This window comes from Scyliorhinus torazame, chromosome 2 (genome assembly GCF_047496885.1).
Source record: "Scyliorhinus torazame isolate Kashiwa2021f chromosome 2, sScyTor2.1, whole genome shotgun sequence".
NCBI classification, from domain to species: Eukaryota; Metazoa; Chordata; class Chondrichthyes; order Carcharhiniformes; family Scyliorhinidae; genus Scyliorhinus; species Scyliorhinus torazame.
In genome coordinates, this window is record NC_092708.1 from 344,588,222 (window position 1) to 344,604,120 (window position 15,899).

Sequence of the window (15,899 nt, forward strand, 5' to 3'; positions counted from 1 at the left end):
CATCCAAACTTCTGCTCGTGTCCCAATTCATACTAAAGCCCATTCACCCATCACTCCTTTTTTCTGCTGACATTGATTTTAAAATTTTCTTTCATGTTTTTAAATCTCTCCATGATCAATCTCTGTAATCTCCCACAGCCCTTTAAACCTCCAAGCTATTTACACTCCTCCAATTCTAGCATCTTGAGTATCCCTGATTGTAATTACTCTACCATCGGAAGCTATGCCCTCACCAGCTAAGGTCTTAACTCTGGAATTCTCCCAGTAAAACTAGCTATCTCCCCTCTTATAAGGCACTTCTTAAATCCAGCTCTTTGACCAAGCTTTTGTTTATCTGTCCTATCATTCCCTTATGTGACTTAGTGTGAAATTATGTTTGATAATGCTCCTGCGAAACATCTTGGGGCATTTCACTACGTTAAGAACTTTATATAAATAAAAGTTGTAATGTTGCGGAGTTCAAAAATATTATGTAGAAATATTACACAAACTACATTTTAATATTATACTAAAAAAAAAACAATGCAACATATAACATTGTTTATTAAATTGATTTTTTTTCCAAATATATTTGATAAATACCAAAATGCTACTTAGAAAATACAATGATTAGTCTGGTATTTTAATTTTACTCTATAATTCGGTAAAATGTTAAATATTTCACACAAGAATGTAGAAGTAGTAAATAGTCACAATGGCTTCCCATTAGCTTTGGAATCATGCACGTAGTTGAAAAACAAACCTCCCAGGAAGTATGCTTACATGCAATTCACAGTCACTGTTCATTCCACAAAAACATTTTTGGTATTTTTACTTTATCTTCAGCCCATTTAAATTGTCAATGACAAATGTAGCAAGCTAGCTTTGTTTCTCTCAAACAAGGAGCCAAAAATGAAAAAAATATATATTTGGTGAGAGAAATATGTATTCACTGAAGAGCAAATTCAAAAAAAGAATGTTCAACCATTTTATTGAACTCGGATATATTTGTGTTGTCTATAAAACAAATTATATGGTTGCAGTGTAAAGTAAGCTCCATTTTATTTATTACTGATTGCAATTTTAAACATAAAACTGCCATTTAATAGGCTCAAAAAATAATGTTGAGATTACAATCTATTAAAATGCTCATTGTAGGAACTTTGGCCTAAAGAAAATCAAAGATCTCTTTTTGCACAAAGTTATAAATATTGTAATATTTCCATGAAAATACATAACAGTATAAAAGTTACTTTTTATGAAATGAAAAATGAGTAAAATTCCACTCAAGTTGATTAATGTTAGAACTGATAATGACACAAATTCTGGATCCAATTTGGGGAGATTGGAGAAGAAAAGCATATTAACCCATGTCTTCAGCTTTTGATCAGCAAGTAAAATAACTTTATCCAATAACAGGAACCCGTGCCTTGGGTTAATTCCATAACTAAACTGAAGCTTGTTACATGTTATTAAAATGCCAATTTTTTTCAGATCAACATATCAAATGTCACATTTTTTGGGCTTATTCCAATTTTTTCAGCATGAGCTTTTAACACATGACCTTCCAGTATCAATAGAATGAACATTTGATTGTAGTCCTTAGCTAGTGTGTCACTTGGTTAAAAACTGAAGTTAGGAATAAGGCACAAACCCGATGACTGATTGGCCTGTAGTCCAGTGGAAGACAGTTTAAATATGGTCTCTTACAACTTTTTTTAAAAAACATTACAAGAGCTTTGATGTGAAAAGGAATGGTTATTGAATATTCTTGGATTGTAATTGTTCTCAGTAGCCATCACTTTTTCTTTCTGTCGAAGAGGGTATATTGTAACATTTTGTGGTAGGTTTCCGTTGTCCTGGACACTGTACAAATAAATGAAAACTTAAGAATGAATATGGAAAAGTAGTAACACTATCAACTCAACTTGTTTCTCTGACATCCAATTCAAAATATTAAAATTGTATTGTAAATATTATGCATTATAAACAAATGCATAACCATTTAAAATGTTATCATGCTTCTATTCTGGAATGTCAAAACTGTTCATTTCAATATTAGTTTGAACATAATGCATTTCCAAATTGCTATGCAAAACAGGTGTACTTAGTTTAAATAGAACTTTTGATCAAATGATTTCCCTATGTTATACTGAATATCACAAATAAAGGAAGACCATGTATTTTTCAATTTTAAAACATTCAAGTTCCATATCATGCTCTTATACCAACACATACCATGGTACCATGGGTAAGGAAAGCTATGCAACCCTGGAAATCAAAAGGGTGTTTTTATTTTTAAAAGATTGGAAGTGATGCATATTTGTAAGTTTTCCAATGAAAAAGGAGCAACGAAAAAGCAACAACTTGCACTGCTATCACACCTTTAATAATACAAAGTAAGGTTTAAGGATGGTCTTAAAGGAGGAGAGAGAAGTACAGTGACAGAGAAAGGGAATTCCAGAGCTTGAGCCCAGGTAGGTTAAGGCACAGCCACCAAAGATTGTGCAATTAAATAATGGGATGTGCAAGAGGGCAGAATTGGTGGAGTGTGGAGATCTTGGAGTTTTAGAACTGAAGTAAGTTGCAAAGATGGAGAGGGTTAAAACATGAGGAATTTAAAAACAAGGATGAGATTTTAAAATCATTGATGGATTATGGGCAATGAGCACAGGAGTGATGAGTGACCTTTTGGAAGCTAACAAAATTACAGATGAGCTCAAAGTTAAACTGCAAGATTGGAAGCCAGCTAGGACAGCACTGGAATCGACAAATCTGGAGCTTACAAAGCCTCAATGACGCTTTCATCAGAAAGAGAAACGTGACCTTGGGTGGTGTTATGGAGGTGGAATTAGACAGTCCTGATGACAGAAGCTCAGCTCTGGATCAAAGAGAATGCCAAGGTTGCAAACATCTGGTTCAGCTTCAGACAGTTGCCAGGAAGAGTAAGGCTAGGAAATGGAATTTAAGGTGGGCTGAAGAGAACAGCCTTGATCTTCCTAATATTTGAAACATCTGTTCATCTAAAATTGGATGTCAAGCAAGCCACATAACAGATCAGAGGTAAAGGAGGGGGAAGAGGGGATCTGGTGCAGTAGAGCTGGGTTTCATCAGGTTACATGTGGTACTATTTTCAGATGATATGACCGAGGCGGAGCATGTAGGTAAGAAATATGAAGGAGCAGGAAGAGCGGCCATTTCTGATGATTTGCTAGCTATTACTATATAACCAGGAATGAAAGCAGTTAAGTACAGTACTACACAGCTGGATGACAGAGGGAAGCACTGAAAGAGTATGGCATGATCAACCGTGTTAAAGACTGCAGATAAATTGAGAAGGATGAGACAGGGTAGTTTATGATAGTCACATAGTTATTATTTGTAATTTTGATAAAGGCTGCTTTAGTGGTGTCAAATTTGCTATTCATGACTCCATATTGGAGGTGGACCGGTGGTACTCCACAGCCCCAACTACTGGCAGAGAGGAAACAATTACAAATTGAATTTGACCTGTTCTCACCGGGAAAGCAGTGAACCAGCTCCGCCAGACGTGGAGGACCTTTTATGAGCAAGGTGACTAGGCCAACCGCCTACTGGCACACCAGCTGAGAAGGCAGGGTGCCACGAGGGAAATAGTACAGGTAAAGGATGGGAGAGGCATGTTAGTGGCAGTGCTACGAGATCAATGAGGCCTTTGAGACTTCCTACCGAGAGCTGTACACCTCTGAGCCACTGCAGGGGGACTCGAATATGAAACAGTTCCTCGAGGGACAGGACATACCAGTCGTGGGGGAGGAAATGAAGCAGGGAGACTGAAATCACCACTATAACTGCACAGAGGCATGAGGCCCGTTGTCCCTTCTGCTATTTTCCCTGGCAATTGGGCCACAGGCCATCGCTCTCAGATCAGCGAAGGGGTGGAGAGGTATCCAGAGGGGAGACAGGGAGCACAGAGTCTCACTCTATGCAGATGACCTGCTCCTTTACCTTTCAAAGCGCCTAGCCAGCATGGAAGGAATAATAGAACTCCTAAGGGAGTTTGGTGCCTTTTCAGGTTACAAACTTAACCTGAACAAGAGCAAAATCTTCCCTGTGAGCCCATGGGGGAGAATTAGAGCTGGCCCAAGCCAAATTCTGATACCTGGAGATCCAAAGAGCCCATGACTGGACACGGACCACAAGTGGAACCTGCAGAGCCTAGTGGAGAAAGTAAAGAGAGAACTGCGGAGGTGGGACTCGCCCGCGCTCTCCCTGGCGGGTGAACGTAGACGATCAAAATGAACGTACTGCCTAGGTCCCTCTTTCTGTTTAGATCACTCCCGATCTTTAATAATAATATCACTTATTGTCACAAGTAGGCTTCAATGAAGTTTCTGTGAAAAGCCCCTAGTCGCCACATTCCGGCGCCTGTTCGGGGAGGCTGATATGGGAATTGAACCCGTGCTGCTGGCATTGTTCTGCATTACAAGCCAGGCCCTGTGCCCCAAGGCCTTCTTCACTAAGATAGACAAACTAAACATGGCATTCTTGTATATGTGTGTATTTGGGGGGAGAGGGAGGGGGAAGAACCCAGGAATCAGAAAGAAGGTCCTGCAAAGAAGGAAGAATGTGGGGGCCAGACCCATCCGAACCTCCTATTCTACCACTGGGCAGCTACCACAGCAAGAGTATGGGGATGGGTCATGGAGCCTTGAGCGGAATGGGTTAAAATGGAGAATTCCTGCAAAGGGACATCCTTCCAAGCATTGGCCACAGCCCCACTCCCCCCAGTCAGATACTCAAGAAGCCCAGTGGTAGCCACACTGAGAACATGAAACCAACTGAAACACCACTTCAATCTGACTACAATGTCCATCATGGCCCCTTATTCACCAGACTGTTCTAAGACCTGTTTGTGACCCTCATCCAATAAGTAAGCTGGGGTGAAGAGGGAGGGGGGACCGAATTGGACAACAGAGGGAGGAATGAAAGGGAACAGAGGGTGTGAAGACGCCAAAGCAAACACAGGGTAAGCAGGGCAGGGGAGCCAGAAGGGACAAAGGGCGAGGACACACATGGGGGTGACTACAGCAGCAAAGTCAAAACACGCACGGTTGATGCCAAGTACAACCCCCCCTCTAATATGTTCTAGTACCAGTGGGCACAGGCCATAAGTAAGACAGTACAGTTGCCGCAACTGACGTCTGGGGATTCAAACACCGGGGCCCCCATATCGTACGTAGGTTCCTTTTCTATAAAGGTTTGTTTATCCTTTATTATTTCCTTTTGTACACCTACTTTGTAGATTCCTATTTTTCCTTTTTTCTTCTTTTTTTAAATTATTGTATGTTATCCATAGCAAATGTTACTGTAAATAACTGTAAAACCAATATTTTTTTAAAAATTGCTATTCACTAGTTTGAACCCTTGCTGCTTGTCCTATTATCACAGTTTGATGATGTGCTGTTCCAGTTGTACTTTTCCCATCCCTTTAATTATTTTTGAGGTCCCTCCTTACTTGCCTGTTTTCAAAGACAAGTTTTTGTCTTGTCCTCTCCTCTGCTTTCAGTCTCCTGGTTCTTTTCTACAGCAGTTTTGGAGCTCGAATGTCTCCCTTGTACCTTGGTAGTCAAAACTGGACAAGTTCTCAAACAAAGCACTGAACAGTTTTAGAATGACATGCTCTGAATTATGTCTACTTAAATTGGCAGTAGTATCCAGTATTTAATTTATTTCAATTGCTGCTTCAATGTGCCAAGAACAGTAAAACTCTGAGATCTCTTTAATCTTTATATTAGATGAATGAAATGAAAATGAAAATCACTTATTGTCACAAGTAGGCTTCAAATGAAGTTACTGTGAAAAGCCACATTCCGGCGCCTGGTACGGGAATTGAACTGTGTTGCTGGCCTGCCTTGGTCCGCTTTCAAAGCCAGCGATTTAGCCCTGTGCTAAACAGCCCCTGCTGTTAGATAACCACTTTGACATATTTCACACAGCACATGTTTTTACTTAACTGCTCTCATGTACAATAAATTGCATCTGCCACTTAAAGATTTAAATAATGCAAACATGAAAAAATTAAATGCTGGAAACCTGTAATATGATTTGATGTTGGATTTACACCCAACCCATAAAACTTGTTCTTTCGATTTACAATGCTCTAATTTTGCAGTAGCTTCTATTTTTATTGCATTTTGCCTCAATGAAAGAGTGGTGAAATCTATGGGTAAGAGTAGCTATAATATGAACAAAGTTGAAACCAACGAATAATCAGAACCAATGGAGATGAGGATAGATTATGATTTTAGGAAAGTAAACTTGACGGTGTTACAGCACCCTAGGCAAGTGCACGGTCAGTTCCAGCCCCACAGGCACTGGAGTCCCGACAGGAGTGAATTAACCAGTAATTTGTATAAAGTTTCTGAGATCCTTGGCCCTTGACTGCTCGAATAACTTACAAGCACTAGGTTTGCAAGTTAAACACATGTTTATTTATAAACGTTTTCCAGTGACAGGGCAGCACGGTAGCACAGTGCTTCACAGCTCCAGGGTCCCAGGTTCGATTCCCGGCTTGGGTCACTGTCTGTGCAGAGTCTGCATGTTCTCCCTGTGTCTGTGTGGGTTTCCTCCGGGTGCTCCGGTTTCCTCCCACTGTCCAAAGATGTGCAGATTAGGTGGACTGGCGATGCTAAATTGCCCTTGGTGTCCAAAAGGGTTGGATAGGGTTACTGGGATAGGGTGGAGGTGTTGGCTTGGGAAGGGTGCTCTTTCTAAGGGCCATTGCAGACTTGATGGGCTAAATGGCCTCCTTCTGCACTGTAAATTCTATGATTCTATGACAACAGAAATAAAATTGAACCATGCAATAATTATAATGGAATAACTGCCAACTAATCTACGATTCCATCTTTTACTGTCCCACCATCTACCAAAATACAAAGGACAGACACACACACAGGGAGGGAAAGGAGTAAAATAATAAGAGGATTAATACAAAATGGAAGATGTGTGTCCTTGCTTCGCATGTTTAAGTTGTTGCAGCAGGCTGTCTACCCAGGATTCTGAGTGATTGAAACCACCGGTTGGATTGCTAACGAGGATCTTTTGGCAAAAGCATTCAGTCAGAACACTCAGGCCGTGGGGTTTCCTCTGGGGAGTTACTTTAACTTTTATTACCCTGGGCCTTCACTCAAACGAACACCTTCAGGCCAGTTTGGCTTTTAGGACTCTCGGTCTCACCTCCCCAACTTCAGCCTGTGGTTTGTCAAAGCTTTGACAAAGAGTTAGCCAGGTTTGAAACGTTAGCTCACTTTTCTCTCCACTGATGCTGTCAGACCTGCTGAGATTGTCTAGTATTTTCTGTATTTCTTTCCCTCTTGGTCCCCATGTTAGCTAGTGTTGTTGACTGTTCTTTCTCTTCAGGTACTGTCCCTCCCTCCTTTAAACCTGCCGTCATAATCCTTTGTCCACCATCCCTATAAATTACCATCCATCTCCAATCTCCCTTGATTTTCCAAAGTCCTTGATCACGTTGTTGCCTCCCATATCCATGCCCATTTTTCCTCAAACCCCATGTTTGAATCTCTCCTATCAGGTTGTCCACCTGTCATAACTACCAGAACAGATCTTCTCATCGTCATAAATTACATCCTATGCAACTGTGACAAAGGTAAACATTCCCTCCTCGTCCTTCTCAACTTGTCTGCAGCCTTTGACATTGTTGACCACACCTCCTCCTCCATTGTCATCCAGTTGGGTGGGACTACTCGCACCTGGTCCCATTCTTTTGTTTTAATTTAAAGTGCCCAATTTGGTGGCTGTTGATGTCCCCCAATCAGAGCACATTTTATGCATTTGCTTCCCTCAGTGCTTATTACAATTGATGTTGAACATGGAGGAGTACTTATTCGTCAGTTGAATGGGAAACAGTAGTTGGTAATCAGCAGGATATTGCTATGGTCTTGAAAGGTGGATTGGCTGTGATAATCCGAGTCTTGTTCTTCCTTAGTGGCTTCAGGGGATATTAAGACTCAATAATGTAGAGCCCGTGTGTCCACAGTCGTCTTTGCTGGTGATCCTGCCTCAAACTGCACAACCATCAGCTCATCCTTCCCCATCACCAAGGCTGTACATTAATTATTCTTGGCTTACAGGACTATATTGACCCCCCACACTACTGAAACAAACCCCTCGCTGCCACTCCAAATGTTGAACTGTTATATTTTATGTATTCAAAATTGTAAATGGAAAATGCATCTAAAAGATGAGTAATCATCTGTTCTGCAATGAAAGAGGATGAAGAAAAGTAAAAGTCTAGTCACACAAGCTACTTTTGTCCCATATAATTAGCAACTATAGGTCTACCTAAACCATTATTACAACCATAATCCTTAATACTATTAACAGAGCTTTAAGCTTCGACAGTACCCTATTTTTATAGAAAATTTGAAATGAAATGAAATGAAAATAGCTTATTGTCACAAGTAGGCTTCAAATGAAGTTACTGTGAAAAGCCCCTAGTCGCCACATTCCGGCGTCTGTTCGGGGAGGCTGGTACGGGAATTGAACCCGCGTTGCTGGCCTGCCTTGGTCTGCTTAAAAAGCCAGCTATTTAGCCCTGTGCTAAACCAGCGCCAAATTTGAACGCAAGTCGCAAAGGGAAAAAATATAAGTACCAAATTACATGTTCATTTTACTGGAACACAATGCTTATGTTCTCAAATGACATATTTAAAAGGTATCTCCCAAACATACATTCCATGGCTCTCATAAGGCAAGAACCAATATTATAAAACTATGAAAATTCTTACCTTTATGCCAATATTAAACTATGGCCTGTATTTTGTGGTCCCAATGGCAGCAAACATTGAGACAGTTTCCATTATTGAAAGTCAGAACAACACTACAACCTCTGCACTGAAAACCAGGGGCGGGATTCTCCACTCCCATGCCGAAGTGGGCGCGCCGTTGTGAACGCCGTCGAGGTTCACGACGGCGCGGAACGGCCCCGGTCCCGACCGATTCAGGCCCTGACAATGGGCCAGGATCGGGGGCGCGTCATCTACACGCGCCAGGCCTTGTCGCCCATGTAAACGCGGCGCTGCATAGATGACGCAGCCGGCGCCGCATAACGGGCATCATCCACGCATGCGCGGGTTGGCCGGCGCCAACCCGCACATGTGTGGTTGTCGTCCTCTCTAAATCCGCCCCGCAAGAAGATGGGGGACGGATCTTGCAGGGCTGCGGAAGGAAGGAGGTCCTCCTTCAGAGAGGACGGCCCGACGATCGGTGGGCACCGATCGCGGGCCACCCCACATTCCAGGTGAAGCCCGGTGCAGGATCCCCCCTCGCCCCCCACAGGCCGCCCCCCCCCAGCGTTCACGCACCGCCCACGACTGCAGCGACCAGGTGTGGACGGCGCCGGGGGGAACCTGCCGTTTTGGCCTGGCCGCTCGGCCCATCCGGGCCTCAGAATAGCGGGGGTGCCGGAGAATCGCCATTTTCGGTGTCTCCAGCGATTCTCCGGCCTGCGAAACTCGACCGGGCCGTTCCCGCCGCTTGGGAGAATCGTGGGAGGGAGTCGGACCGGCGTCCCCAGAAATTTTGGCGGCCCAGGCAATTCTCCCAACCGACGTGGGAGTGGAGAATCGCGCCCCAGAAGTTGCAGTACACCTCAATGGGTTCCGCAGGATCGTACAATGGTGGTCCAGCTGGGCTGCTTTGTAAAGTGACAGGACCTGAAATTTGACAATTTGGGTTGACTGTCCACAAGCTACACTCATTTATGTTAAAGCCTGCACGCGATCTATGGGGTCGGAGGAATCAGTCTCCCTGTGAGTTTCAATGAATATGAACTCCCCCGCTATGGGGACGGGGAGCTTGAGGACATTCATGATTGAGATCTGAATAAGCTGGCCAGGTATGAAACCGACAGAACAGACCCAGCTGGGATCTGATGTATATTGCTTTGCAATAAATTAAGTTTCCTTGTGACTAACTTGGTTGTTCGGACTCGTTTGTGGCCTACTAAACTGGTGACGAGAATAAAACTAGATTACTGTCGAAGTTGCTACACCTTGGAATGAACAGCCGCCTCCTTTCCACTTCTGGACTAAGGTTGAAAATGTTGTTTTTCTATTGCATATATGCCTTTGTTCAGAAGATTGGACGTGTTCGACATAAGCTTAGAGGATTGTACACAGTATGCAGAACGCATGCATTACATTTTCCGGACGGATATTGCTGACTGCCTGTGGAGTGATAAGACTTAGATGTCCTGTTACTCCTGACACTAAAACTTTCAAACAATCGGTGACCCCAGTGGGTCAACACTGCAACTCTAAACTGTTGGTTATAGTAAAGAGATACAGCAGAGAGAACCCAGGAGAATCCATAAACGAGTTTCTGACAGGGCTATGAAACCTGGCCGAATATTATTATTATGGAGCATTCCCTCAAGAGTAACAGCAGGAATCGCATAAAGAAAGAAAGAAGTATAGCAATACAACGCCTAGGGCGAAAGGTGGTGCCAGGAGGGAGCCCACCTATCAGCGGGGGAGGAGGGAGGAGGGGAGGGCTGACAGAAAGGGTGCATGTAAAATTGTACATAAGAAACATCATATTCTGTAAATATTATGTGCTTTATATGTCAAATTGTCAATCTGTTAAAATTGGAAAATGTCAATAAAAATATTATTTTAAAAAATGAATACAAAACTTCCCTTTCAGAAATGCTGTGCTACCGTCTGGTCTGCATAATAAATAACATGACTACTGAGAAGACTTTGCTAGCCAAACTGTCCCCAAAACTTAATGCCGTGCAAATTTTGCTTTTCCTGGATTGGCCACGCTAAATTCTCTCTTAATTGGAAAAAATGATTTGGGTACTCTAAAAAATTTTTTTAAAAGACATGGAGCTAGACATGGGAGCTGTGGTTTCAGTAAAACTTCAACAAGATAAAGAGGGGGTTATAGCAGTTAGATCTGCGGGACACTGAGGCAAGATTAGCGACGTACATCGGCGAACTGTTAGCCATTGCAGGAACCACAATGACCCCGGTAGTTTACGGACAACAATCAGTGCGACTTCTGTTGATCATAGTCAAGGGACATGGCCCAAGCCTGGTAGTCTGCGACTGGATAAAACACCTAGGACTGGCAGCAAATTTTCCAAATGGGATCCAGGGGCCTAATCAAAGTATTAAGAAGGTACCCTGAGGTTTTCCAACCTGGATTGGGGAAAATTAAAGGGACCATGCCAATAATTCAGGTATGCTCGGACACAAAACCAAAGGTACTTCAGGGCTTGCCCAGTCCCTTACACTTTGTTAGCAAAGGTTGAGGCCAAACTCAGCCAGCCCGACGGCCTTGGAATTATTAGCCTGGTGTGTTTTGCCGATTGGGCGGTGTAGTCATCTGGGATGGCCACTTACAACAAGAAACATGGACGTTCGCAAAGCCCAAAGGGAAATATGGACAATGTAAGATTCAGGCAGGCACAGATCCTGCATGTATATTCGTGAGCAGAGAATCCAGCCAGCATTGAAACCCCCAACTGATTAGCATTTTAACGGCCCATCTCCGTAAGACAAAGGATTGATACTCAGGTAACCGATACAAGTCCAGACATTTCAGCGTCACTCCCTTTACTCAGGAAGCATAAACAGCAAGGTCAATGACCGCTTAGGACACGCCCAGCCATCAAGGCACCCGCCCCTTTATTGGCTCAGATCAAAGGCAGTGATCTAGAACTGCCCAATTAATTGGGTCCAAACCTAAGGACCGTCCAAAAGAGTGCGAAAACCCCAAGGATAAAGAGAGACACTGCCATGTGTTCGATCTCTTTTGGACCTGGCGCTCCGGCAACGTCCATCTCCAATCGCAGAACCACGACCAGAAGCAAGTTCGAGTTCAACGCCCGCTACCAGACAGATGAGCCCAGCTGAGCAGCAGTTACTTCTCCAGACCCAGTAGTTCCAGCTTCAAACAAAGGCCACTATTCCTCTGACATAAGCCGGGTGCCTGAAGTTACGTACAGGTTGTCATAGTTGTTAGGTGTAGTTTAACTAGTAGTGTTTATGTTGCATGTGTAAGTTAATTTTTTTTTCAATAAACAATTTTATTGAGGTGTTTTTGGCATATAAAACAATGACATTGTATAGTACTGTACAAAAAAGAGCAAATAATGCATAGTACAAACCACAACTCCATTCTCGCAAGGAACCTGCCTAAACCACCCCTTAGCCCCCCCTCCCCCCACTGCTGACGGTTAATTCTCCACGAAGAAGTCAATGAATGGCTGCCACCTCCGGGCGAACCCCGATAGTGAACCTCTCAAGGCGAACTTAACTTTCTCCAGACCGAGAAAGCTCACCATGTCCGAAAGCCATACTTCAGACTTCGGGGGATTTGAGTCTGTCCATGCCAACAGTATTCATCGCCGGGCTGCCAGGGAAGCAAAGGCCAAGACGTCGGCCTCCTTCTCCTCCTGGACTCCCAGGTCCTCCGACACCCGAAAGATTGCCACCTCAGGACTCATTACCACCCCAGTTTTCAAAACCCAGGACATGATGTCCGCGAATCCCTGCCAGTACCCCCTGAGTCTAGGGCACGACCAGAACATGTGCACGTGATTAGCCGGCACATCTGGCACTCTTGTCCTCCAGCCCGAAGAATTTACCCATCCGGGTCACCATCAGTGGGCCCGGTTTAAACTGGATCAGACTGAGCCTGGCGCATGTTGCGGTCGTGTTTACTCTGCTCAGAACGTCTGCCCAAATAGCGTCCTCCATCCCCCCCCCCCCCGAGCTCCTTTTCCCACTTAAGCTTCAGGTCCTCAGTCTGTGTATCCTCTGCTCCCATTAGTTCTTTGAAAATATCTGAGACTCTACCCTCACCTACCTCTCCCCTCGATACTACCCTGTCCTGCCTCCCCTTTGGCGGGAGGCGTGGGAAGGACAGCACCAGCCTGCGCACGAAATCCCGCACCTGCAAGTATCTAAAGTCATTCCCTCCCGCCAGCCCAAACTTCTCCTCCAATGCCCTCATGCTCGGGAAGCTCCCTTCCAAGAACAGATCACGCACCCTCGCAATCCCCGCCCTCCGCCACAGTCGATACCCACCGTCCATGTTCCCCGGGGCAAATCGGTGATTGCCGCAGATTGGGGTCCACACCGATGCTCTCACTTCCCCTATATCCCTCCTCCACTGGCCCCAGATCCGTAGAGCCGCTACCACTATAGGGCTGGTGGAGTACTGCACCGGCGGGAGCGGCAGAGGCGCCGTAACCAGGGCTGCCAAACTGGTGCCCCTGCACAAAGCAGCCTCCATCCGCTCCCATACTGACCCCATACCCACCATCCATTTCCTTATCATCACTATGTTGGCCGCCCAGTAGTAGTTGCTGAAGTTCGGCAACACCAGCCCCCCTTCCCCTCTGTTCCTTTCGAGCATCTGGGACTTCTCCGCCCACACAAATCCCAGGATAATTTTATTCAGCCTCTTGAAAAAGGACCTCGGGATGAAAACGGTGCGACACTGAAATATGAACAAGAATCTCGGGAAAACCATCATCTTAACAGTCTACACCCTCCCTGCTAGTGACAGCGGGAGCGCATCCCAACTCCGAACCTCCTCCCTCACTCGTTCCACCAGTCGGGACAGGTTGAGCTTATGCAACTTGCCCCAGTCCCGTGCCACCTGTATCCCCAAGTATCTGAAGCTTTCTCCTACCAGCCTGAACGGCAACCCCTTCAGCCTACTCTCCTGCCCCCTTGCCTGAATTACGAACAACTCGCTCTTAGCCACGTTGTTTATATCCTGAAAACCGGCCAAATTCCCTCAGGGTTTCCATGATACCGTCCATCCCTGTCATTGGGTCCGATACATATAACAGCAGGTCATCCGCGTATAACGAGACTTTATGTTCCACTCCCCCCCGCCGGCCCAGCCCTTTCCAGTCCCTTGAAGCTCTCAGAGCAATTGCCAGGTGCTCTATGGCCAGCGCGAACAGCAGTGGGGAGAGAGGGCAACTCTGTCTTGTCCCACGGTGCAGTCTGAAATAATCTGATGTCGTCCTGTTCGTCCTTACACTAGCCTCTGGGGCCTGATATAACAGCCTAACCCAGTCAATGAACTCCTCCCCGACCCCAAACCATCCCAGCACCTCCCACAGATAGTCCCACTCGACCCGGTAAAAAGCTTTTTCCGCATCCATAGCTACCACTATCTCTGCCTCCCTGCTCTCCAGGGGCATCATAATCACATTAAGCAGCCTTCTTAGATTGGCCACCAGTTGCCTACCCTTTACGAAGCCGGTTTGGTCCTCCGCAATTGCGTCCGGTACACAGTCCTTAATTCTAGTCGCCAAGATCTTGGCCAGTAATTTAGTGTCTAAGAGATCGGCCAGTAAGATCGACAAGCCTCCGGGTCTTTATCCCATTTCAGAATAAGCGAAATAGTGGCCTGCGACATTGTCGGGGGTAGAACCCCTCTGTCTCTTGCCTCGTTAAAAACCCTGACCAGCACCGACCCCACTATCTCGGCAAACGTTTTATAAAACTCCACCAGATACTCATCCGGCCCCGGGGCTTTACCCAACTGCATGATCTTCAGGCCCCCCAATACCTCTTCGATCCTGACCAGGGCCCCCAGTCCGTCTACCACCCCCCTACCCACTCTTGGGAAGGTCAGTCCGAACAGGAATCGCCTCATCCCCTCCGGTCCTCTGGGGGGGTTCCGAAGTGTACAGCTTAATATAAAAGTCCCTAAACACCTTGTTCAGCCCTGCCGGGTCCCCCACCAGATTTCCTTCCCCATCTGCTATCCTTCCTATCTCCCTAGCCACTTCTCTCTTCCTTAGTTGTTGCACGAGCATTCTGTTGGCCTCTCCATGCTCATATATCGCGCCTTTTGCCTTTCTAAGCTGCACCCCGAACTCGGCCTGCAGCCTCTATCGTTTCCTGAGTAACTCTGGCCTCGGGGACCCCGCGTAGCTCCTGTCCGTCCGTAAAATTTCCTTAACCAGTCGGTCCGTTTCTGCCCTATCTGTCCTGCCCCTATGAGCCCGGATTGAGATCAGCTCCCCTCTCATCACTGCCTTCAGCGCCTCCCAGAGCACCGCTGCTGAGACTTCTCCGATATCATTTACCTGCAGGTAATTCTGCATGCATTTCCTGAGTCTCACACACCGCCTCGTCCGTTAGCAATCCAACTTCCAGCCTCCATTGTGGGCGCTGAAAGCTATCCTTACAAATCTGTAGATCTACCCAGTGCGGAGCATGGTCCGATATGGCAATTGCCGAATATTCTGCCCCCACCATCCCGGCCAGCAAGTCCCTACTCATGACAAAGAAATCAATTTGGGAATACACCTTGTGTACGTGGGAGTAGTACAAAAACTCCCTCGCCAAACGCCGGCTAAATCTCCATGGATCAGTTCCCCCCATTTGCTCCATGAACCCTCTCAGTTCCTTTCCCATCGCTGGCAACCTGCCCGTTTTGAACACGACTGATCCAGGCTCGGGTCCAGGACTGTGTTAAAGTCCCCACCCATGATCCGTTTGCGCGAGTCCAAGTCGGGGATCTTACCTAGCAACCTCCTGATAAAGTCTACATCGTCCCAATTAGGGGCATACACACTGACCAAGACTACTCTCACCCCTTTGAGCTTACCCCTCACCGTAACAAATCTGCCGCCCCCATCTGCAACTGTACCCTCCGCCTCAAATTGCACCCTTTTATTAATCAGGATCGCAACCCCCCTAGTCTTAGCGTCGAGCCCCGAATGATAGACCTGACTAATCCAGCCCTTCCTTAGCCTAACCTGGTATGCCACTTTCAACTGCGTCTCCTGCAGCATGACTACGTCCACCTTCAGAACCCGTAAATGCGTGAACACACGCGCCCACTTCACTGGCCTGTTTAACCCTCTAACATTC

The 15,899-nt window shown here is 45.6% G+C and overlaps 1 protein-coding gene across 7 annotated transcripts in view; it reads right to left on the reverse strand.

The window, feature by feature from the left end:
* Positions 1-526: 526 nt before the first annotated feature.
* The window catches only part of LOC140403127 (MAPK/MAK/MRK overlapping kinase-like), a 407,571-nt gene continuing 392,198 nt past the window's right edge, over positions 527-15,899 (reverse strand). For all 7 annotated transcript variants that reach the window (XM_072490807.1, XM_072490826.1, XM_072490798.1 and 4 more), the window contains one exon: positions 527-1,845. In XM_072490807.1, the coding sequence (XP_072346908.1) occupies positions 1,768-1,845 (78 nt within the window). In that variant the 3' untranslated portion in view covers positions 527-1,767. The remainder of the gene's footprint in view (positions 1,846-15,899) is intronic.